Source organism: Dromiciops gliroides, chromosome 2 (genome assembly GCF_019393635.1).
Source record: "Dromiciops gliroides isolate mDroGli1 chromosome 2, mDroGli1.pri, whole genome shotgun sequence".
NCBI classification, from domain to species: Eukaryota; Metazoa; Chordata; class Mammalia; order Microbiotheria; family Microbiotheriidae; genus Dromiciops; species Dromiciops gliroides.
In genome coordinates, this window is record NC_057862.1 from 13,665,448 (window position 1) to 13,691,577 (window position 26,130).

General features: G+C 42.7%; 1 protein-coding gene across 4 annotated transcripts in view; it reads left to right on the top strand.

The window, feature by feature from the left end:
* Positions 1 to 26,130, top strand: part of ASAH2 (N-acylsphingosine amidohydrolase 2) — an 86,178-nt gene that overhangs the window by 59,336 nt on the left and 712 nt on the right. For all 4 annotated transcript variants that reach the window (XM_043987132.1, XM_043987134.1, XM_043987133.1 and 1 more), the window contains 9 exons: positions 1,165 to 1,246; positions 2,633 to 2,748; positions 3,585 to 3,679; positions 6,294 to 6,333; positions 7,661 to 7,756; positions 7,856 to 7,951; positions 9,987 to 10,133; positions 16,112 to 16,171; positions 19,930 to 20,018. In XM_043987132.1, coding sequence (XP_043843067.1) covers positions 1,165 to 1,246; positions 2,633 to 2,748; positions 3,585 to 3,679; positions 6,294 to 6,333; positions 7,661 to 7,756; positions 7,856 to 7,951; positions 9,987 to 10,133; positions 16,112 to 16,171; positions 19,930 to 20,018 — 821 coding nt within the window. The remainder of the gene's footprint in view (positions 1 to 1,164; positions 1,247 to 2,632; positions 2,749 to 3,584; positions 3,680 to 6,293; positions 6,334 to 7,660; positions 7,757 to 7,855; positions 7,952 to 9,986; positions 10,134 to 16,111; positions 16,172 to 19,929; positions 20,019 to 26,130) is intronic.

Below are 26,130 nucleotides of genomic sequence, written 5' to 3' on the forward strand. Positions count from 1 at the left end.
TTCTGTGTCTTCTCTATTTCACCTCCAAGCCAATAAATTCGATCCAGTAGACATTTATTAACTGCCTACTGTGTGTCAGGCACTGTGTAAGTGCTGGGGATACAATGAACCAAAAGGAAGACAGTCCTTGCCCTCGGGGGAGCTTACAATCTAAGCGAGGGAGACAACACACAAAGGGAAGCCCGAAAAAGGTGGGGGGGAACAGGGGCAAGGATGGGGAGGGACCTGGTGCAGGTACATCTTGTTCCATGGAGAGAAAACCACGAAGAGCCGCAAAGGCAAAGTGGAGTTAACTGAGCGGCTGGTCTCCGCCCTCTCTAAAGGAAGGCACTGGGAGGAGTGAGGTGCCCACCTTCCAGCTCTCCAAGCAGAGGGGAGAGGAGGCTGAGGGAGGCAGGGTCAATCACAGCCTGAGTCAGCAGAGAGGTGGTGAGATTCAGGCTTATCTATCCTGGGAGGGGCAGAACCCAGGCAGAGCGGTCAGTGCAGAATGTCTCTTGTGTCCACCCTTACTATCCTAGCTCAATCCCCTAGTTCAAGTTGGTCTTCTTGCCTCTAGTCCCCCTTCTCTCCAATACACCTTCCACAAAAATTTTCCTAAGGTTTGGGTCTAACCACATCACTACCATGATCCAGCATCATCCCTGGAGCCTTCTCACCTTTAGGAAAATATCTGATGTTCTCAGTTTGACACTTCAAGCTCTCCATGGTGGGGCTCTGGCCCATTAGTATTTGTGCATATTATAGTATACTTTCCTCCTCTTCATGCACTCTTTTCTGATAATCTGGCCAACTTACTCTACCCCCAACTCCATCTCTGGCCTATGTCCTTTATTTCACAGCTTAGAATTTCTGCCTTCCATCAAGGGTCAGCTTGGAAGCCATATCCCAGGGTCCACTTTCCTGATTCCCTCAATTATTAGTTTTTTCTTTCCCTCTTCCTCACCCCTAAACTATCTCTATTTATTTATTTGTATCACCTTGAAGAACGTAAGCTCCCTGAGGACAGGGACTGCCTTTTATTCTTGTTTTTGATTCCCCTACCCAGTGCCTTGCATATGCACTATATAGTAAGTGTTTAACAAACGTGTATTTAATTGAATGGAACTTTTAGAAATGAGTTGAATTAATTATGCAGCTAAACTTTTATTTCTTGTTTGTTAGGCAAAAACCTGTAAACCTGCCCTGGGCCACAGCTTTGCAGCTGGTACCATTGATGGTGTTGGAGGCCTCAATTTTACACAAGGTGAGGATGACTGAATCAACCCCAACTGTAAAGTGTCAATGCTCAGACCAGAAAGGGTGGGTCAATCATGTCTGCAGGGATGCTTATCCTTTGTTATTAGACATCTTAACCATCTTTTACAGGACTCCCTTGGTTACTTGATTGGTTCATAGGATTCGTTTAGAGTTGGCAGGGACCCCAGAAATCCCCCATCCAATCTTCACCCCATTTTTAGAGAGGTAGAAGCAGAGGTGTAGAGTGGGTAGTGGCTTACTTTGGGATACACTGGTGGAAAGTGGAAGCCTCATCCAGGTCTTCTGACTTTAAATATGGTGCTCTTCCCAGTGCAATGTGGCTCTTCACTGGGCCCAAGTAAAATGTCATTAAAATTCCTGGATGAGGATGGCGAATGCTAGGTATATGTGTAGAGCTTGGAACATGTTGGGCAACAGCCATCCACGAGGCAAACACGTGGGGGTATGGGATGGTAGGGTGGGAGCTGGCCTGGGAGTGGAGAGAACAGGGCTCTTTTCCTGCTTTTGTCACTTCTTAGCTGTGTGACCCGAGAAGAGAAGGATGAACAATCCTCAACCCTAATAGCAAGTTTCTCTGGGCCTCAACTTCCACATCTGTAAATTAAGGAGAATGGGTTCCTTGATCTCCCAGGTCCCTTTCAGCTCTGAAATAATATTATTCTAAGCTTATTTATTTGTGATTTAGGGTACATACCTAAGCCATACACTAAATATGGAATAACCATAAACCAAAAATATAAAATAACTATAAACTACGATATAATGCAGGCAGATCCCAAACCTGTTCCCCCTGGTCAGCTATCCTGGGGCACTGTGGATCTCCACACAGTCTGGGCTCCCAGGATGGGCAAAAGTGGAGTCCACTTATAGTTCTCCTAATTTTGTAAGGGCAGATGAGCATGGGAATTAGAGATAAGAGAGAACTCCCTCCTTCATTCTCATTGACCCCCAGAGTCTCCCTCTTTTAGTCAGGAGGGGAATAAATGGTGTATAGTTGATAGAATATAGGGGGCTAATGAGCAGGAGCTGTTCTATGTTGTGTCTTTGGAGCCCTAGCACTTAGCACAATCCTTGGCTCATTGCAAGTACTTAATTAAATGCTTGTTGACTGACTGAATAAATGACTGAATGAATGAATGCCAGAGTTAATTTGCTATATTATTCATTAGGCAAAGTGGAGCCACTGAAAATTGTTCTTTTTTTAAGCCAAGGAGAAACATGATCAGAGCAACCAGCGGGATCAGATAAAAGAAACGTTAGAAAAGTGCTGACTTCATCAGACACAAAGATTGGGATGGGGGTGGGGAGTTACAGGTGGACTGGGTGGAGTGGGGTGGAGGAAGATACTTTACTTTCTTGTGGCTTCTCACAGGTGCAACTGAAGGAGACCCCTTTTGGGACAGCATTCGTGACCAGCTCCTGGGAGAGCCATCCAATGAGACCAAGGATTGTCATAAACCGAAGCCCATCCTTCTCAGTACAGGCGAGGTACTCGAAACATATCTGGCTTTATTCATTTGTATATTTTAATGGGAGCCACGATAAATATCTATTAAAATATGTAGTTGTTTTCAAGAATTTTATACTGCTCTTTCGCCTCAGACACTTACTAGTTATGGGACCCTGGACAAGTCACTTAACCTCTGTCTGCCTCAGTTTCTTTGTCTGTACAATGGAGATAATAGTAGCATTTACTTTCCAGGGTTGTTATGAGGATCAAATGAAATATTTGCACTTTATAAGCGCAATAACAGTACAACCAGCCACTCCTATTCTGGAGAACTTGTTAGGAGGCTGGTGAGATTCTCTGATTTTCTAAAGTTCACATTGTCCTTCTCTGCTCAAGAGTGGGTGAAGGAGGAAGAGATAAAACTCCTGTACCATCCTTCCCTTCTTCACATTCCCTCTCCGGGGCTTGGCAGACTCTTCTACACTGGCAGACTCTTGAGTTATGCTGGGTTCCACATTGGCCTGATCTTTTATCGAAGACTCGAAGGGTATGGCATGGTGTACATCAGCTTACTGTCTTTGATTGATTGATTGATTCAGTAGACTTGTCCTTAACTGATAAAAGTTTCAGGGCTAGAGTATCCTATAGTCTATAAAGTGGGGGTGAGGTGATTAACACAATCAATCCCCACTTTTACACTTGGTTTGGTGGGGGGGAGGCTTGCAATCTAATGTGTCAGAAGAAGGATTTAAACCAAGTCTTCTCCCAATATAAGGTACAAGGTCCACTACTCAGAGAGTTACTGGAGGAAAAATATAACTACCCATCTAACAAGATGAACATTAAAACTCTTACTTCTTTTTTTATCCTGAAGATGTCAAAACCTCACTCCTGGCACCCTGAGATTGTTGACGTCCAGATCATTACTCTTGGATCCTTGGCAATAGTTGCTATTCCTGGAGAGCTGACGTATGTTCCCCCCTCCACCCATCTCTTTTGGCAGTGATTTAAATGTTAACTGAGTATATGTTATTCATTGTTGGATCCACTCTGGATGGGTGACAAAGGATGCTCAGCTGGACACTTCCGCTTCCTGCCAAGAATCCGACTCTATCAGGATTAGCATCAAGGAGCAATTAGCTGATTAAAATCTCCTAAACCACCAAGGCTCCTAGGATGCCCCTGGAGAATGTAAATCTGCCATTTCTTGTTTAGCATCAACTGAAGATAATATCAGTGGAGATGCAGACCTCAGCCAGGCTGTGAGCACGCAGATGTGATTTAGGGGAGAAGGATGGACAATCCTCAACCCTAATAGCAAGTACTAAGGAAAAAAAAACAGTTATCATCATGAATTATGTTGACACTGAAATGAAAATATGTAATCTGTCTTTTGAGAAACCTAAGAGGATGTTGCACAATATGGCGGCAGCCTCGTGGTGATATTAATACTGCGTGTATTTTTATATGTCCTTGCTGTCTCCTCCATTAGAATTTCAACTTCTTGTGAGCAGGGATTGGTTCATTCCTTGTCAATGTTTTTATTGTGCCTAGCGAAGTGCCTGGCACATAATAGTGTGAGATTTAAAATTGGATATAAGAGCATTAAACTCCCCTTTGAACTTTTCCCTTATATATCTCCCAGACCAGTAAGAAAAAGGAGCCTCTGAGCTTTAATCAGTGAGGGATTAGCCTTTATTGTTTAGAGAACAAACAGGTGATACTGATTAGGGAAATAGGAACGTAGAAATACAAATGAATAATCTTAGATCTAAGCTTAGTCTATATTCTTTTATAAAACTCACCGAATCCCAAAACTGCCTGCCAGGTCGAGAACCAGAGCTGATCACCAAAAGCATGCACCATCAAGCCAGAGTGTGTGAGACAGAGAGCTAACTTCCGTTCTACCCTCCATTTTAAGTTGGTGTCCCGGAAGTATGGCGTGCTTGGCCACGCTCTCATGGGCAGCAGCAGGCGCACCGTTGGCTGTCTCCTCCCTAAAAGGGCGGTCCTTCAAAAGCCGCTTCAGTAGCATGCGTTCAACTCTCAAATGATTAAGCTAAAACTTCCATTTTTTATCACAATAGTTAAGTAATAAATACTTCCTGATTGATCAATTGATGATAACACTTTAACCAGCCAGCCCTCTATACAGTGTGATAAATGAATTGGTATTTAAAATGTTGAGAGTCCCTTGTCAATGACATTGGTGAGTTCTCCCCTTGGCACAGACTGTATCACCTCCCTTTGACTTAAGCTATTCTCAATCAATCATCAGCAACAAATATTAAGCACTTATGCTTTAGTCACTGAGCTAGGTGCTTACAAAGAAAAAGTCACAATAGTCTCTGCCCTCAAGGAGCTTGCATTCTTTTTAAACTTGAATTTTACTTTTTTTTGGTCTGAATTCTCTCCCTTTCTCTTCCCTCTTCCACTGAGAAGGCAAAAAAGACAAAACCCATTAATTTTTAAATTTTAAATTTTAAAAAGTTTATTATAATGTTATTTTATAAATTCTTTTGGTTCTACTCACTTTATTTTGCATCAGTTCATATAAGTCTTCTCAGGTTTTTCTGAAACCATCCTGCTCATCATTTCTTAACATGACAATAGTATTTCATCATATTCATATGGTATGACTTGTTTGGGACAGCTAGGTGGTGGAATAGATAGAGTGCTGGCCCTGTGGTGAGGAAGACTCATCTTCTTGAGTTCAAATATGCCTTCAGAGCTGCTATAAATGCTCTTCTATGCATGGGTCATTTTCATTCTTATTTAATCTCTTTGGTGTATAGGCATAGTAGTGGTTAAGGGGACTTAGATTGTGTATACCATATATCTTTTAGGGCATAGTTCTAAATTGCATTTCAGAATGGTTGAACTGGTTCAAAGCTGCATCAAAAATGTATTACCTATTTTTCTGTAGACCTTCCAGCATTTGTTATTTCCTTTTTTTAAGCTAACCTTATAGGTATGAGGTTGTATCTCAGAATTGTTTTTATTTGCACTTCTCTAATATTTATAGTATTTTTTATATGGCTATTGATAGTTTAGATTTCTTTCTCTGAAAACTTCCTATTCAAATACTTTGGCTATTTATCAATTGAATGTCTCTTATTTTTATAAATTTGATTCAGTTCTCTATATAACTTAGAAATGAGGCCTTTATCAGTGTAACTTGCTCCAAAGATTCCCCTCTCCTGATTTCCTATTTCTCTTCTAATGTTAGCTGCATTGCTTTTGTTTGTGTAAAAAATTTTAAAATTTTTTTGTAAACGAATTTGTCCATTTTACCAAGAAGCTTACATTTTAATGGCAGACACACACACACACACACACACACACACACACACAAATGCAATATAAATACAGAGGAGATTGAAGGAAGCCTTACCAGGGGAAGACATTAACAATAGGAGAGATAGGCAGTGCCTTATAGTAGCAGCTTTAATTTAGAGGTGGGTGAAGGGATGTTTTTCAACATTAAAACTGTCAATACAGGGCAATGTTGAGACCCGTTTTTGTACTTTTCTATTCTCAAAGTACCTTCCTTTGATTTTAACTATCTCTTTTCATGTCTCAGGACAATGTCTGGAAGGCGACTTCGGGAGGCTATTCAAAAGGTAAGTGAAAAGATAAGAATCCTTGACATTTAATCATTATATCCAGTGATAAAGAATTCCAGATCTCTCTACCTTGGTGCCTCTCTTATGATCTTGCTTAACATCGTGGGAAACCCTATCTATCTTGAGAGTATTAGTAAGTGTTAAGGTGAAATAAAGACAATTTAGGAAATCGAAGGCATAATGAAGATTTTAGTTGGCCTTCATTAGCTTTGACTGCATTTAAAAATTTTAAATCCACACAAATTATTGTGATTTGGGGATTTCTTGGGGGGAAGGAATTGATTTCAAGTTGTTTGTGATAAGGGAGTAGTCACTGAGAGATTAAAGGACACATCCAGGGTCTCACAGTTGGTAAGCATTGGAGGTAGGAAGCCCTGTCTAAGATAATGAGACTGACTTTTGTTTTTTCTTAAATAAAGACTCTATAACTTACACATTCAAAAGGGAGGCATTGTGGTGTGGTGGAAAGAACAGCAAATTTTGGATATTCATTTTGTATAAATTTCTCTTCTACAGTCTGATTGAAAATGGCTATATAATCGATCTCACTTTAATAAGGCTGTTTATAGGGAAAGAAATGTGTAAACCTTACATCAGGCTGTGAGCTCTTCAAGAGCAGGGTTTTTTGACTTTCTTTGTACCTCTGGCCCTTAGCATAGGGCCTGGCACATAGTGGATGCTTGATAAATAAATGCTCATTGAGTGAGTTACCTTACTATATAAATTTCAGCTCTGATGATGACTGCTTTGTTTCAGAGAAACTCTAAGAAATCTTCATCCTAAATCATAAGGAGCTTCATTGCAGTAGCTCCAAAGAGATGTGCAAATTTAGAGACAATCTCTGCTCCAAATGTTAAAGTGGACTATTTGTGCCCAACCTGTGGTAGAGCCTTCTGCACTCATATGCGTCTGATCAGCCTCAGTCAGACACACTGTAACTTGACCCTGACATAGTGATGTCATTTTCGTCCTCTTTGAGCACAAAAGACAGCAACCAATCAACAAGATGCAAGGGTTTTTTTTTTAAATCAAATATTTATGTTTAAAATTGATGAATTGAAACACAGAAGTTAAAATTCTCAGTTACATGGAGTGTTCCATCTGAGTGCCCTAGTTAAGTTACTAACTTTTAATTGAAATCTCTTGGTTCCCTGTGTGTTATAGAAGCATTAGGGTCACTTCAAGAACTTTTAACGTGGAACATTTCAGTTGATTGAGGAAGATAAGGCATTGAGTGAGACTAGAATAATGAATGCCCATCCTATGACTGGGGTCTTTTATTGTGTTCTTTTCTCTTTTTTTTTACTCCCTCTACGATGCCCAGGAATTCGAAACTAGTGGGAGGCAGAACATGAGTGTAGTGATTGCAGGACTCTGCAATGTTTATACACATTACATTGCAACCTATGAAGAGTACCAGGTAAGCCCCAAAGCACCCTCTGAGTTCATTCGCTCACCCATGGGACGGTGCAAGCGAACACCAATGTTTGGGGTTACAGACATCTTCCTCTTCCTGCAGGTTCAGCGCTATGAGGCAGCATCCACGATTTATGGTCCCCATACTCTCTCTGCCTATATCCAGTTGTACAGAGGCCTCGCCAGGGCAATCGCCACGGTAATGTCAGTTTTTGCATGTGTGTGTTTTCATTTCTGTATTTCAATTGTTTTCATTCCATTACAAGGTGGGTGGGACTTTAACGTAATGAGACCATTTTTTTTCTTAAATACTCTGTTATACATTCAAAGGGATTCAATGGATATATGTGGTTATAATGAGTGAATTGGTGTAAATTTCTCTTCTGTAGTTTGAAACTGGCTAAATTATTGATCTCACTTTGGAAGGAGGATCATCTCAAGAGATTCATCTCCCTCTGAGAAAACAGCAGAGGAGTTTATTATAAGTGTCAAAATAGAAGATTTCAAAAGAGGTTAATTGACACATATATACATACACATATATTTACACACATATACATACATGTTCATCTTTATAATAAAATAAATAACTATCCATTTATATTCACTTAAAGAAACCCAAATTGTGAAAAATTTTCCCTAATGCAATGACTAATTTTGGTAATGACCCTGGTAATAATAATGATAATTTCACTAGTAACCAACACAGATTGTAACGCTTGCAATTTTGCGAAATGCTTTACATATATGATCTCATTTGAACTTCAAGGAGCCTATGAGACAGGTAATATTGGTGTTATTATCTCAATCTTACATATGAAGAAACTGAGTCTTAGAGAGGTTACCCATATGTTATAGTAGCAGAATCATAGAATGCCAGAGTTGGAAGGAGAAGGGCTTGGGGGTCTTGTAAGAGAGGTATATTTATAGCAGCAGCTGCCTCCAACAAGGAGCAGACTCAAGGCAGACAGACTTAAAGACCACAAATCCACAAAAATACAGGGACAAACAGACCTCTCCCTCAGCAGCCTCCAGGGTGTCACTGTGCCATAGGTCAGCGAGGAACCTTTATGATGACTGCCTGATGCCCAGAAAGGGTAGGACACATTTTAGGTTGACAAATGAATGGTTTTCCACAAGGTTTTATGCTTCTCTTACTCCTCCTTCCTCAGCAGTGTCAGACAACTTAGAAGTTACTGTATCTGAGAGGAGTCAGGAAGATCTGAGGCTAAATCCTGTCTCGGACACTTACTAGCTGTGTTATCTTGGGCAGGCTATTTTCCCCACCCTCAGTTTCTTCATTTGTAAAATGAATCAATCAATCAATCAGCCACTTAATAGATTGATCAAATAACAAGTATTTATTTGGTATTGTTCAGTTGTGCCTGATTCTTCATGATGTCATTAGGGATTTTCTTGGCAAAGACCCTAGAGTGGTTTGCCATTCCCTTCTCCCGCTTATTTGACAGATTAGGAAACTAACGCAAAAAGGGTGAAGTGACTTTCACAGGGTCACACAGCTAGCAAGTGTCTGAGCCTTGATTTGAACTCAGGAAAATGAGTCTTCCTGACTCAGGGCCCTGTACTCTGTGCACTGTGGCGCCACCTAGTGTTCTCAAGTATTTATTACAGGTCTGCTACGTACCAGGCACTATATTAAAGGCTGGGGATGTACAGACAAAATATGAGATAGCTCCTGCTTGCAATGATTGAGTTTACATTCTCTTGGGTAAGGAGGGAACCTGCGCCAGTCTAGGTATGTGTGTGCACAGACACGCAGGTGTGTATCCAAAGATGCCTTTGGCAGGGAGGGTGCTGGTGACTGAGGGGTTGAGGAGCAGCTCCCAAGCCAGAGGACCTGGGTTCAAATCCCTGCCCTACCCAAGGAGACCTCTGTGTGCCTGTGGATGATTCACTGAAGTCCTCTGGGACTCAGTTTCCCCAGCTGTAAAAACATCCCCATGCTGGATGACAGCTCTGGTGTCCTTGCGAGGCTTCTTTCCTCTGGGCTCAGCACCTCTTCTGTTAGAGACATATCTCTGGGATGGAGCAGCACCCTCTTTCTTGGTGATAGTGGGTGAATGTCAGCATGTTCTCAGTCTTTTGGGGGCATTTACTTTTAATTGCAAAGTAAACAAAAGGGGGGGATGGGCTTACTATGAATCGGGGGCTGCTCAGTGAGCATTCATGCAGTGGATTTCCAGACTAAGCAAATTCTCTCTACTGTACCATAGGACACGGTTGCTAATTTAAGCCGGGGGCCGGAGCCACCCTTTTTCAGCCAACTGATGCTGCCCTTGACGTCCAATCAAGTTGATAAAACTCCAGGGAACATGATGTTTGGGGACGTGCTAGAGCCAGCCAAGCCGGAGTACCACGGGGTAAGAACCTTCAAGACACAGTAGCCTCGTGATTTGATGTCTGATGTTTCCCCTGTCTCCAGTGGCACGGCCTCCATGCCTGCTCTTGGCAGTGACAATTTGGCAGCCGAGTCTCGGGAAGCCACCTGTAGAGGTGGGGCTATTGGAGATGATATTTTTGAAATCTTCCAGCTATTTCTTTAAAATCCATCAGTTCTGAGAGGTGGTGGTGGTGGTGGTGGTGGTGAGAACACTGCCCTTGGTATTAGGAGGGAGTTGGGTTTAAATCTGACCTCCAACATTTATTAGCTATGGGACCAAGAGTAAGGCATGTCAGAGCCCCCCTCTACCTGTCCTCTGCCGGAAGCCCTTTCCCCTCCCAGATCATTGTCATATGTGCGCATGCATGTGTGTGTATGTACACACATCTGTATATAGAATATATGTCTTATAAAGAAGGTATATTTACATGCCATATATCTACATATTTTATCAATAACAAGGTACAGATAATCTTTATTGTAAGGGGAAAGTTAGTTGGGCAGGCTTGCCATAATATTGGGGTAAGAAAGGAGATTAACAGTCTCTTTTCCACAAACAAATCAGGTTTTATTAATGGGAACAAATCTACTATACAGGTGAAGTTAATAGAGCCAGGGACAATGAGAAAGGGGATAGAGAAACTCACCACCACCTGGAATCTGTATTTCCAAGGAGAATCAGCTGTGTAGTCTCTCCCTCTCTACATTTCTCTCACTTCCTTCCTGCCTCCCCCCCCCACCGGAAGGCAGGTTCTTAGCCCTGGTGAGTCTCCAATTAGTTCAACATACCCCCAGGGCTGTCCCCATTATAATTTGGCCAGGCCCATGTGGGTGTGGGGGAACTCCTAGGTGGGGCTTTTTCAAGGTTACATCTTTTCAGTCTGACCATAATGAAGCAAAGATGGGGTCATAGAAACCTCAAATCACAATGAATTCCTTACACTATTTATATATGTATATATATAGATTGTACCTTATTTTATATATACATACATAATATATATGTATATATATGTATATATAAACAAGATACAGTCTCTCTATGTAAAACAGGTTACGGACACATATTTGTCTATATATTCACATACATATACATCTATAACTATTATTTGTTATTTTCATGTTTTCTCCCCATTAGATTGTCAGCTCCTTGAGGGCAGGGCTGTTTTTGCCTTTCTTTACATCCCCAGCACTGAGCACAGAGCTTGGCACATAGTAGGTGTTTAATAAATGCTTGCTGCCTGGCTCAGCTTCCCCACAGATAAAGGGGGAGTGATAAGGTCTGTAGCACCAAATTCACAGGGCTTTTGTGTGCCCCTAGGTAAGTCACTTCATCTCTCTCTAGTTGTTTCCCCATCAGTAGAATGGGGAGGGGGCAATGATGTGCCTTCCTCACAGAGCTATCATCAGACTCAAAAGGCAGGTACAAAAGTACTTTGTGAACTTCTGGGAACAAGGCTGATAGTGATAGCTAGCACTTAGACAGCAGAATAGTTCACAGATGCCTCATTTGTCCTCACAACAGCCCTGGGGTGGGGGGTGGGGAATAGGTGCTGTTATTGTCCCCATTTTACAAGGGAGGAAACTGAGGCAGACAGCAGTTAAGTGACATCACCAAAGCCATGGGTTTCCTTTGTCCAAACTTGGTTTGTCTGCACTTGTGAGTGTAATTGGCAGGGGAACCCCATTGAGGAAGCTCCCTCTGTCAAGGCAGATTTTCAGGTTATCCTTTTAGAGAGTGCCTGAGCATCAAGATGAAATGAAGTGACTTGCCCAGGCCACACATTCAAGGTGTTTCCCAGGTGGGACTTGAACCCAGGTTATCCTTTCTCTGGGACCAGCCCTCTGTTCTCTCCTCCAGCTGCCTCTCTATAGGAGCTCTTAAAGATGACCAAGCCATAGATGGGCTGCCACCTGCATTAGTGGAGGGACTGTACCCACTGATGAAATCCCAGACTTTAAAGAATTGAGGAAGAATCATAGAGCCTTCATTAAGGTCTATTGCATACCAGGCACTGTGCTACAGGGGCTGGGGATACACAAATGAACATAAAATGGTCTGTAGCCTCAAGGGGCTTGCATTTTAAAGGGGAAGACAAGCCCTATGGAAAAGTCACTTTGGCAGTGCCCAGTGACCCCGGCCTCCCTGCTGCCCCCCCCACCCCGGGTCCCCAGCATTTTCTCTGGCTGCCCCCTTGCCTGGACTGTTCTTCTTCCTCTTCTCCACTTCCGGTCTTCTCTGGCTTCCTTGGAGTCCCTGTTAAAATGCCACCTGCTACAGGAAGCCTCCCTCCTAATTCCAGAGCCTCCCTCAGTTAATTATTTCCTACTTATCCTATATATAGCCTGTTTGTACTATTTGTTTGCTCGCGTCTCCCCCATCAGATGGGGAGCTCCTGGAGGGAGGGACTGTCTTTTGTCTTTTTGTATCCCTAGTGGTTGGCACATGGTGGCCATTTAATCAGTGGTTATTGGCTGACTACAGGATGCCGTGGAATGGGGAGAGGTGGGTCAGAGAGATGCAGCCTCATGTCCAGGCGAGAGGTGATGGAGGCCTTGATGAGCATCGCAGCTGTGTGAGTAGAGATGGGGCTCGCTGGAGAAATGACAAGATACGGCATCTGATTGGATAAAGGAGGTGAGCGAGAGGAAGAAAAGGAAGGTTTCCATCAGTGAAGTCCTTATTCTGCGCGGCCTCAGAGCTGCTCATGGGAGCTGCCAAGTCATCCATTGAGACTCACCTGGCCATGACGCTCCCCCAACGTGCAGGAGCCGCCCTGGGGTGGGGCTGAGGTCCCCCTCACCTGGGCACAGGCTGGCTGAGCCCTTCTCCAGATGTGGAAGGGGCGTTTCCTTGGGAGGCTCTGCCAGCTTCAAGATTCCATCCAACCCAGAGACCTTCTTAGCCTGTATCTTTGCTGCTCTAAAACCAAATGCGTTCGGTTCTCTTCTCCCACCAATGATTGACGAATCGCTTCTGTGTGTTGAACAGCGAGGACACGGATGCTGGGGCAGTCATGAGAAGCTTCATTCAGAGGTGAAGGAAAAAGGGGTCTGGTAAGACGCCAGCTCCGTCTGTCTCCACAGCCTCCAGTGACAAAGGCCACAGATGGCTCCTTGACTCCAAGCAGATGAATGGCTAGAATCATGGGCTAATTGGTTCTGAGCTGAAAAATGCTTAGGAAGGTGTCCGGGCCAACCCTCTCATTTCACAGATGAGCAGACCTGAGGCCAGGGGCCAGTGGGGACCTGCCTTAAGGTCACAATCAGCCTGCATTTGTTCAACACCTACCATGTTTCAGGCACTGTACTAAGCTGGGCTGAGTTGGGATTCAAACTCGGGTCTCTTGACTTCAGATCTGGTGTCGTTTGCAGTGTGGGTAGTTGGCAATGTTGTGATGTTCCCTTTCCCGTCTCTGCTTTGGCATTGGCTGTCTCCTGTGCCTGGCTCATGGAGTCAGCTGGTCCTTCATCTGTGGTGCATTCCCTGCTCTTCACCTGGGAGCCATGTTGAATTGCACCCATCCACCTTGGAGTGTCTGAGCAAGACCATTTTTTTTTTGTGGGGCAATGAGGGTTAAGTGACTTGCCCAGGGTCACACAGCTAGTATGTGTCAAGTCCCCCTGGATCCAGGGCCTGTGCTTTATCCACTGCACCAAGGAGCTGCCCCCAAGGCCATTCTTATAAGGTCAATCGGATCATGTCCACCTTTTCAGCAGTCTGTAGAGAAGGTTGGATTGGAGCCCAAGGCCAGGGTCTAGTTGTGCTGAGAGGATTCAGGATCAATGGAGAGATTCCTTTGCAAGGGGCCGCAGCCCATCTTCGAGACTTTGGAGCCCCAGGGAGATGCTTGGTACCCCAGGACTGGACTTAATGAGTCGTCTGCAGTCTGAGCATCCTCCCTGTTTCTTACCATTGGTGCAAACTGCAGGTGGGCTCAGGTTTCTGGAGGAGCCAGTGGGCTGTGAGCCTTTGTTTATCACCCTCTGGAGACTGGAAGAATTTTCTGATAATTGTCACGAATGGAGGGGGCCAGTCAGGAGCATTTGTTCTCCAAGTTACAGAATGTCAGAGTTGGAAATGAGCCCAGTGGTCGTCTAGTCTCTCCCATACACTATAACACACCCAACAAGTGGCCATCCAGCCTCTCCTACCCAAAGCAATGCATTTACCTTGGGATAAGGCGGGAGCCTTTTACCTGTCATGTGGCCAGAGTTTGACTCTTGGAAACTTTTGCTTGTTACTTTTGGTTCTCTTCTTTGCTCCCCATAGAGTCTGTTTAGCCATTGGGGACCTTAGAAAGTAAAATTAAATCAGCCCAGAGCCAGCTGAATGGGACCTGAGGAGATGTGGGAAGGTAGGTGACTTGTCCAAGGTCATGCAGGCAGGGCGTGCCATTGTTGGGATTTGAATGTGGGTTCTCCAACTCCTGAGTCAGTGCTCTTTCCATTTTATAAAAATCAACCAAGAAGCATGTAGTAGGTGCTTGCTGTGTGCCGTGGGCTGTGCCCAAAATTAAAATTAAACTGAAATGAAACAGTCATAGTCTTTAAGAAGCTTGTAGCATGTAAATATGGCTACACACAGACTAGAGGGATGGGCAACGGGTCCAGGCTGCTTTGAAGTGAGGAAACCCCCTCTTCCAATGCAGGTTGGCCCTTTCTCTGGGACTGAGGGGTCAGTTATGTGACTGGTCTTGGGTCAGACTCAGCATGGGCCAAAGGCAAGACTCACACCCAACAGGTCTTTCTGGCTCTGAGCCCGGCTCTCTCTTCATGACATCACACTGCCTCTCATACAAAATAAATGAGTTAATGAGGGGTAGGGGGCAGAAGCAACTCTACAAAATATGGAGGCAATACAGACTGTGCAGAGGGTAGAGTACTGGGCTGGGAGTCAGGAAGAGGTGGGTTCAAATCCAGATTCAGACATTTAATAGTTTTATGATCTTGGGCAAGTCACTTTACCTCTGTCTGCCTCAGTGTCCTCCTCTGTAAGATGGGGATCATAATTGCACCTGGCTCCCAGAGTTGTTATATGAGGCTCAATGAGATACATGTAAAGCACTTTGCAAACTTTAAAGTGCTCTTTTTTTTTCACATTTCTTATCTTTTTATTACCAAAAACTTCCTTCCTTCCTTCCTTTCTTTTTTTTTTTTGGTGAGGCAATGGGGGTTAAGTGACTTGCCCAGGGTCACACATCTAGTAAGTGTTAAATGTCTGAGTCCAGATTTGAACTCAGGTCCTCCTGACTCCAGGGCCAGTGCTCTATCCACTGTGCCACCTAGCTGCCCCTACCAATAACTTTAAAAAATATGTTTTTAAATTAATAAAGTTTTTTTCCCGTTACATGTAAAGATAGTTCTCAACTTTTGTTTGTACAAGCTTTCCAATTTCAGATTTTCCTCCCTCCCTTCCCTCCCCTCCCTCCCCCCCCTCCCCTAGACAGCAGGTAATCTGATATAGGTTATATATATATATATATATATATATATATATATATATATATATATATATATATATATATATATATATATATATATACACATACACACACATAATAACATTAAACCTATTTCTGCATTAGTCATGTTATAAGAGAAAAATCAGAGCAATGAGGAAAAACCTCAAAATAGAAAAACATCAGCACCAAAAACAAAAGAAATAGTATGGTTCATTCAGCATCTATACTCCACAGTTGTTTTTTTTCCCCTGGATTTGGAGATCCTCTTCCATCATGAGTTCGCTGGAACTCTTCTGTGCCATTGCATTGGTGAGAAGAATCTAGTCCATCACAGTAGATCAACACTCGATGTTGATGATACTGTGTACAATGTTCTTCTGGTTCTGCTCATCTCACTCCTCATCAGCCCACACAAGTAAAGTGCTCTTTTGAGGTTGGCTGTTTGTTAAAAATGTCCCGTTGTATCTCACCAGGTAACTTCTGTTTTCTTCAGGGCGAGGTTGCCGAGGTCATGTTTGTTGGTGCTAACCCGAAGAATTCAGCCGAGAACCTGGTGAGCATCACTATACTACTACACAGAGACGTCCTGGAGGAAAAATGGGGTTAGATTCCTGCACTGTTCTTTGGATGCCTCCCACCCCCTCCCTGTGCTTTCCTGACCCCCCCCATTCATGTGGATCCAATGCCCAGACTTTGTCTCCTGCCAACTCACGGTCCTCTGGGACAGCGCCATTGGTCTGGGACGGAGCTTTGTGTTCCTGACCTTCAGGCTGCCCAGTCGGCTCCCCTTGGGTCCTTCTCCCTTACATGACAGGGTGAAGCTGAGGAGGTAAAAAGGCCATGACAATGAACGAGGTGATGTCATTAAAAAGCTTGGCTCAGCTTAACTGCTGGAGCACTCACACATGCTGGGAATTTCAGCCATAATGGCAGACTGCAGGGGGAAATATTTTTGGTTGAGGGAATATGGCGGTGAGGCTTCAGTGCCTCTGAAATCTCATTGGGTGGGTAACTGTCTACTTTGTCTACATGTAAAAACTCGCCCTGTATGAGATGTGCCCCCCCAACCTCTCTCGCTTCCTCTGCTCTCTCTTTCCCTCTTCCTCTCCTCTCTGTCTGTCTCTATTTCTCTGTCTCTCTCTTCATCTGTCTCTGTCCCCCTGTCTTCCTGTACACAGTACAGCGAATACATATGTATTTATGCAAATACATGTGCTTACATATGTACTTACATATTTCCCACATCCATGAGACTGCTGGTCTGGCTAAAACAATGTTGATGGAGGGTATATATGTAAACATGCATATCATATATGCACACATGAACATGCAATATTGATCAATAAACATTTATTAAGTGCCCATTATATTCCAGACACTGTATTTAGAGCTGGGACTACAAAAGGGGCAAAAGACAGTCCCTGCCCACAAGGAGTTTGCAATCTAATGCATGTCCACATGCACATATGTGTGTACCAGACTCACACAAATTCAAACATGCATGCCACATATGCATATTAGACATGCACATACACATTTTTAGGGGGGTCTAGGACCTGTGATCTCATTGGTACAGAGAACCCCAGGTTAGGAGGCTCCCTCTCCAATGTGGATTGGCACTTGCTCTAACCAAGAGTCTTAGCTGAGACCTGAAAGTCCAGAGCAGCTAATTGACTTTTCCAAGGCTTCACAGCCAATGAGGAGTGTCAGAGGCAAGATTTGAACCCACATCTTGCTGACTCAAAGGCCTGCTCCCTCTCTATGAGGCCAAACCACCTTTCATATATATATATGCAGATGCACACATATACATATATATGTACATGTACATATACATATACACACATACATGTGTCTAGACCTGTGGTTTTGTTGGCATCATGAAAACTCGCTCCGTCATTAGGCTCTTCCTCAGTCTCTCAGATCTTGGAGCACTGTTTGGGGTATGAGAGGTTTTGTGACATCCCCAAGTTCACACAACCAAGATGGGCCGATTTCCTTCTTCCTGACTCCAAGGTCAGCCTTCATTCCCTGATGCTGTCCTGCTGGTCCTTTGAATGTGTCTATAATTCATTGCCCTTTCCAAAGGCTAGTCAGAGTGGCTCACTGGGTTAAGAGCCAGTCTTGGAATTTTAGATCCTGCCCCTGAAACAAACTGTGTGACCCCGAGCAAGTGGTCACTCGACCTCTTTGTGTTCTCAAGTCATTCTCTAAGACTCTGAGTGACCCATGTCTTGTCAATGGCCATTGGCATCAGGAATTTCCACATCAGAAGTTCCCTGTGCCCATGACATCACCAGTCTAGATGCCTTTATTCAAAGGGGATGCTTTATAGCATCACTGTTGGCCTGGGCGCTATGCGATCTTGGCTTAATCTGAGACCCCTAGATCTCATTGCCGGATGGCCAGTCTGGGCAGGCTCCATGGTCGTTTGGCATTCTGCCTCTTTGCTGGTGGACATTCTTGCTCAACAACATCCCTGCGCCGCCCCCCGCATCGAGCCCCGCCTCCTCTCTCTGACCAGTCACAAAAATGTCATTCTCCTATAGCAGTTGTTGGTCTCAATCTGGCCCTTTGGGGGATTTTGGATCTCTTGGAAATTTGCTTTTTCAAAAAGCAAGTAAGAGCCATGCCTAACGATGCTTGATACAATTTGCATTTTTATGTAATGATTTTCCGGAGGATATCAAAGGGCTCTTTGGAAAGGATATGATTAATCAGCCTATTTGATATCCATGGGAACCAGGCAGCCAGGGAAATATGTTCTCTGTCATTGCCATGGAGAAACAGCAGCGCCCAAAGTTGAAAGGCTAACAGTGAAAACAGATCCCTTTCCTTCAAGAGCCTCCTGGCACCTCTAGGTAAATTATTTGCACAGTCATTTGCATTTATGGAACTAAGTATGCCTTGGGAAAAGCAGGCAGGGATGAAGAAAGAACTCTGGGGTTCCTCAACCTGGTGTCCTAACACAGGGCTCCTGGCTAATTAAACCCCTGCTTCACTGTAAATAATAATAATAATAATAATAATAATAATAACAATAATAAACTGGCATTGATCTCGTGCTTTAAGGTTTACAAAGCACCTTCTATATGCTAAATCACTTGATCCCCACAACATTCCTGTGAAATCAGGTGTTATTGCCATCTCCATTTTACAGATGAGGAAAGTAAAGCACGGAGAGGTCCCTCCCAGGGTTGCACAGCCGACGAGTATTTGAGGCAGAATTCAAACTCAGGTCTTCCCTATTTTAAGTCCAGTGCTTTACCCACTGAGCTACCTGGTTGCCCTAAGCCCTTGTTCTCAGCCAAGTCAGCACAAAGCAGAGTTCTTGGATTCCTCCCAAACTTATCCAAATCCCAGGCACATTCAACTTGAAAAGCATTTATTAGGCACTTACCATGTACTAGGCATTGTCCAAGGCACTAATTGCATAATTTATACAGTCCCTGCCCTTTAAAGAACTTGCATTCCGTTTGAAGAGACATGTGTACAAGGAAGTCCGAAATATGGCAAATGTGAGCAGCAGATAGCACTGGGGAGTCAGACAAGACTGACCTGCTCATTATCCAGTACGCTGGTGGACCTGGCTTCCCTTCCGCCCATTCACTGCTCTCCAGGTGCTTTTCTTTTCCAAATACGTTCCCACCCCTTTGGCGTCTGCCTTGTTTCGAAGAACCTTTAAGGGCGCAGGAATCCGGAGTTCGTTGCCAGCTCTGTAACAGTTCAACATGAGTCTCCTATTTGTCCAGCTGTTTCAAATGAGCTGCCCGGCCCCCAGGTTCAGTCTGAATCAAATATTTTGCATCTCTAGGAAAAGGAATCCTCTTTCTTTCCCCTCAATTTGCAATCATTAAATGGAAGATAACATACAGTTTAATACTTCTTTTCATCCAAAGCTTTATCCCATTTGATGGCATAAGAAACAAAGTAAGCTTTAAAAGCAAAACCCAAGCCCAGAGGAAAAGGAGGAGGGGGATGTGAGTAAATGGCACACACAACCTTTGGAGAAAGGGAAAGGGAGAAGGGGAAAGGGAGTCTCTGGTCCCTCTTGTCTACCCAAACTGGATCCTCAGTGTGTGATGTGCTCCAGATATAGTTTGGGCACAGATGTGACTCAGCACTCCCTGAAGCCACAAGGGACTGCCCAACTACCCACCAAGGTATCCTCTTCCCCCTTCCTTCTTCCCTGTTTCTACAGTCTCCTCTTATCACTTCTGTCTTTCCTACCCATAACCCCCTCTTCCAGGTTAGGGTCAGCAGCACTCTGGGTATTTTCAGGTCCAACCTGTTCACTTATTTATATTCTAGACAGATCACACCTTCTTGACAGTTGAGAAATACGATAACACTTCAGCGGTGTGGCAGACAGTGCATAATGATGCCTCATGGGACACCAGGTGAGTCACCGTCTTGTCTCTTAGACCTTGAAAAGAATTGGTTCCTGAATCCTGGAGAGACAAGAGAAATGGGTGAGACCCATTGGCTGTGCAGGGCTAAATGGATGGCACTGGGTTCACCAACTGTCTTATTGGTTTTCTCTACTTTGTCTCACCTTGGCTCAGGGGTGACCCTGATTTCTTGAAAGCTATTCCAGCAGAGGGCACAAGCTCTGACAGGATTCACCTAGCTGGAAAGGCTTTGAATCCGATCCTAGTGATGGACCCTGTGTTTGCCAGCCTAGCAAAATGCAGAGGGGCTCACACCAGGATGGCTGCTAGGGATGGGGCATGGTAGAGGTAAATTTGGGGGCCAAAGCAAATCATCCTTGGAATTTTTGGTGACATCTTTAGTTTTTACATCATTTTCATTTTACATCCTTTCCCATGCCCCAATTCTTTATAGCAAAGAAAAAAGAGAGGGAAAAAACCCATAACAATTCAACAAGACTAAACAACTTGTTAAGGGCTAAAATTCTAGCTAAACTGTCTAAAATATCTAATGAGTGGTCGCCAATAAATTATAAGCTTTAGCAAGAGTTAGACTTTTAAGCATTTATTAAGGAGAATAAGAATTTGGTAAAGAGAGAGAGAAAGGCCTAGATTTCTATCTATTAAAGGGAGAGCACATTTTTAGCTCCCTTCTCCGCCAGCGTCCTCAGGAAAGAGAGCGCGAGACTGAGCGCCAGTCTCTTCCTTCCTCCTCCCACTAGCCCGCGTCACTTCCTGACTCCTGGTCTTGCCCTCAAAGACCTTCCCTTCATGGGCAGAACTCTTCTACAGTAAGTATCCAGCAGGTGGCGTCATTCCAATCGTTACAGTCCCCCCTGTTGTTCCTCAAGAAACAAAATGTTTCCTTGACGGAACAGTAAAAACAATATAATAACTATTGCTAACTAATAATATGTGAACAACAATATAGAAAAGGAAGAGAGGAAAGTTTTGTCCAGAGGGGTGATTTTTTGTCCTCATGAACCGACGCTTTGACATTAGTCTTGCAAAGGGAGGGCCTCTGCAGAGAATACATGTTACAGATGGTGTATATTATAACAGAAAGAGAAAAAAACCCAACAAAAACAAATCAAAACTGTTCATTTAAAGTCTCTGAAGTCTTTTCTCAGATGTCCTCTAGGTGTAGTCGTGGAATGGAAGTCTTTTCAGGGGTTGATGTGTGGATACTGGTAATCAGCCAGGAAATTTCCTACAAAATTGAGCTTAACACAACTTTAAAATAGCTTTGTCAATAATAAAATCAAACAATGAAAGTTCTCAAAAACATGTCTAAGGGAATACAGAATCTTAGTTGTTACACATGAAACATATAATAAAACAAAAATTGAAACATTCTTTAAAATTATAATATTACTATAGTCCCCCCCCTTATGGAGGGTAATTGAGAAGACAATTGCTGCAATATTAATTATTAAAAATAATTTTTATCTGTTTCATCACTTTTTGCATCATCTGCCTAATTATCCTCATGCCATTATGAGAAATTTTAAAATCTAATATAATTAGTAACAGATGTCAAGGCCAAATTCAACACTGTTATTTATCATGACACCTGAGATAATTATGGGGGTTACCATAAAAGAACAGAGAAATGATGGGATATGAGCATTCCCACACTTGAGCAATATGTACTGCCCATACAGTATGCCAGGCTTAAAATAGGTGGATGGAATATATGTCCATGCCACCGAACATATTGGAAGAAACTGAGTCAGACTTAATCAGATGCATGGGATTGAGATGGTCCATGGCATCAGGCATATAGGAGGGAGCATAGAAGCCAGGTGTAGAAGTGAGATGGGTGGGATGAATACTTCCAGCCATCTGTACAATATTGTGGGGAAAAAGAGAATAAAATATTAAACCAAGAGAATCCAACCTCAACATTTGTCAAAAGCCGTTCCCTCGGCCATACCTTGACTTCATGCATGTCTCCCCTCATGTGACAGTTCAGTGTCTGCTCTTGCATGTATTCCTCTTGTGATTGGATGGCATCTTGGCCAACTGGCATCTGATAACTCAGAATAAAGGCAATTAATGTCTTAAATGATAAGTTCCCATAATCCAAGTCTCATATGGATTTAAAATTGAGGATAATAAATGATTGCAAAAATGTGAATACATCTTGACTCAAAATATAATATATAATTATGCAACAATTTCAAATAATACCCTTTTTTTTACTTAGTATACAATTACTTTTGTGAAAAATCAGAACATACTTAAATACAAGTTAAAGCACAACAGAATCTCAAAGAACTTTTTTTTTTTTGAAAATAGAAAACTTTTACAAATGTTCCCCTCTTTTTTTTTTTTTGGGAATATGCTTATCAAAAATAATACTTCTAGAATCAATTTACACTTGCCATGGCAACCAATTTGCCAGGGAAATGCTTTAAAGAGTTTGATCAAATAATCAGTTGAGAAAAAATAACAAAACAAACAACTCAGAATATGGGAGCACAATACTCCTAGAATTAACATTGTATAATAAAATCAAAACCATCTTGCAATGTTTCAAAATTAGATAGACAAATGAATAGAAGAAAATACACATGGAACAATAAAATACAGTGAAATTCAAACTAAGGAAATCTAAATGAATATGAACTTAATATCAATAAGAGTATTATAAAATATAAACTTGATCACATGACTATAAAAAGCTTTTACAAATATTCTCCTTGTTTTAGAAACTAAGTATAAGTCACAATCTCAAAAGCATGAAAATCTCTATGAAAATAAACCCATACCATTAATTTCAAAATGTATATATAATAGCATAGAAATCCTATGTAACCTCTGAACTGATACTATTACTCTGAGTGAATTCAGAACACTTTTGATTCTGATATCTAAAATCCCCAACACTCATATCAATACCTTGCCCCTTACTTTTACATTTCTGTACAATATATACCCTTCCATGGCAAAAGAAGCAGAGTCTTGAACTATGTTGATGATTGTCATTCTTATACAGCTTAAATTTTTCTTCTTTAACCCCTCTATATTGTCTGTCAGTCTTTTCACCATACAAATGCTTTATAAGATTACTAATGAAAGACAAAAGCAGGTTAGCAAAATTATCAACAAAACGAGCATATCTGGAATTTAAAGGGTTTTCTAAGGTTGTCTCAGAAGCACAGCCAGGCTGGGGAAGGGCTGAGCCTGAAGCTGCAAATGTAGTTAGAGAAAGTTGAGCATGCGCATCAGATCTCTGGACTTCCCAGGCAGGGGAAGCAATGGGCTTGGCCATGGGAGGAGTAGAGGGTGGGGTCTGGAGAGGAGGGGAGGGACCAGAGCAATTTGAATCAGACTTGATTTTGAACTCAGGCCTGGATTCCTCTTCCCCCACTTTGCCTCCAGGTGCTAGGGGATTAAAAGCTTCCAGAGGGTGGGTCATTGCCTCCAGGCATGCAAAATTAGAGCAACAATTAGTGTTAGAACTGGGAAAAGCTGCAGGAATCTCTTCAGGTTTCTCTGAAAAGCATGGTTGGGAGAGGGAGAGATATTTCCTTGTGTGAGTAAGTTGCTGGCTCTTTTAACAAAAAGAAAAAGAAAAATAGAAAATCCACAAAAACAAAGCATTAACATGATCTTATCTCCCATTTGTCTGGTTAAACAGACTAAAATAAAAAATAGGGTAATTAGGGAGTTTAAAAGGTCCATTCGAAAAAATTTAAAGGAAAACACAGCCAGTACACCAGTACTTAGCAGTTTAAAGGGTAGGAGAAATTTCTTACCCAACCGGAAGATCAGAAGTGAGGTTCAGCTTTCCTCTTCGTGGTCAGCCATCTGTTAAGGGCTAAAATTCTAGCTAAACTGTCTAAAATATCTAATGAGTGGTCGCCAATAAATTATAAGCTTTAGCAAGAGTTAGACTTTTAAGCATTTATTAAGGAGAATAAGAATTTGGTAAAGAGAGAGAGAAAGGCCTAGATTTCTATCTATTAAAGGGAGAGCACATTTTTAGCTCCGCTCTCCACCAGAGTCCAAAGGCAAGAGCGCGCGAGACTGAGCGCCAGTCTCTTCCTTCCTCCTCCCACTAGCCCGCGTCACTTCCTGACTCCTGGTCTTGCCCTCAAAGACCTTCCCTTCATGGGCAGAACTCTTCTACAGTAAGTATCCAGCAGGTGGCGTCATTCCAATCGTTACAAACTCATGAACCAGATCCACTATTAGAATCACTCTTCCATGCCCATATTCTCCCATCTCTGCAAAGAAGGGACGGAGTGAGGGCATTCTCTTATCTCTTCTTTGGGGTCAAGCTTGGTCATTATAATTTCTTTTTTAAAATTTTATTTATTTATTGCAGGGCAATGAGGGTCAAGTGACTTGCCCAGGGTCACACAGCTAGTAAGTGTCAAGTGTCTGAGGCTGGATTTGAACTCAGGGCTTCCTGAATCCAGGACTGGTGCTCTATCCACTGTGCCACCTAGCTGCCTCTGGTCATTATAATTTCATAGCAATCAAAGGGTTTTTTTTTGTTGTTGTTCATTCCATTTATATATTTTACATAGCAACTATTTAAAATACTTTTTATTGATATCTTTTGCTTCTATATTTCCAATGGATTACCCCCCTCCTCTCTTCCTCCTGGGAGCTATTGCCTTTAATAAAGAATAAAAAAGAGGAAACCTCCCAGTAACACACTGTGTTTGCCATCATATGCTGTGCTCCACACCCACAGTCCCCTGCTTCTACAAAGTAGGGAAGAAGGTGCATTTTTACATCTCTTATTTGGGACCCAACTTGGTGGTTATAATTTCTCAGATTTCAAGGTCCATTTTGATGTTCTTATTCTTTCCATTTCCATAATTTGTACATAACACTTAAAGACCCAAGGGATCTGGATTCAAATTATGGCTTTGCTATTCACTAACTGTGAAGCCTTGGATAAGTCACTTTATCTTGATGATCCTCAGTTTCCTCAAATGTAAGATGAGGGGATTCATAGGATCTGAGACTTAGAGCTGTGAGGAAGCTTAGAAGGTGCTGAGTGCAACCCCCCCCCCCCTTCCATTTCACAGAGGAGGAAAGAAAGGCCCAGAAAGAGGGAGGGGAGTAATTTGCCCAGGGTTAGACTTAGGCCAGGGCTTTCTTAAACTTTTTCCGCTCACAACCTCTTTTTTGCCCAATAAATTTTTACACAACCCTGGGTATATAGGTATGTCAAATAGGTTTACATAACGTTTTACTGTTGCCAAATTTTTACCAGCCCTCCACATTCAGTTACACACAGTTTAAGAAGCTTTGAACTAGACAATCCCTTCCAATTCAAAGACTTTGATCTAACTAAAGTCATGGAGGGTTATAGCCTAGGTTGGTAGAAGTGGTAATAGTTATTAGCAATAGCATTTATACAGCACTTTAAGGTTGGCGATATGCTTTACAAATTTTACTTCATTTTATCCTCACAACAGCCCAGGGAGGAAACGCTATAATCATCCCATTCCACACATGAGGAAACTGAGGTTAAGTGAGTCACCCAGGGACATACAGGTAGATAGTGAGTGTCCAAGGCAGGATTTGAAGTCAGGTCTTTCAGATCCACCTAGCTGTCTTGAAGTAGTGAGATGTTTATGCTTGTAGTTTTTTAAATTTTTTTTTTTTTAAGTGAGGTAATTGGGGTTAAGTGACTTGCCCAAAGTCACACAGCTAGTAAGTGTGTGTTAAGTGTCTGAGGCCGGATTTGAACTCAGGTACTCCTGACTTCAGGGCCGGTGCTCTATCCACTGCGCCACCTAGCTGCCCCTATGCTTGTAGTTTTCTAGAAAGCTAGGCATGTGTTTGTAGTGAGTGAGCTCACCTATTTAGAGAGCCTGGGAAGCCTGGGGTTCATCCCCTGCTATGGGCACATACTGGCTGGAAGCAGCCAGGTGGTGGCCCAGTGGATAGAGTGGAAGCCCTGAGCTGAAATACCTATGTATGACTTTAGGCAAGTCACTTAACCTCTGTTTGCCTCAGTTTCCTCCACAACAAAATGGGGATAATCATAGCACCTGCTTCTCAGGGCTTTTAGGAAGATCAAATGAGATAATATTTGTAAAATGCCTGACAC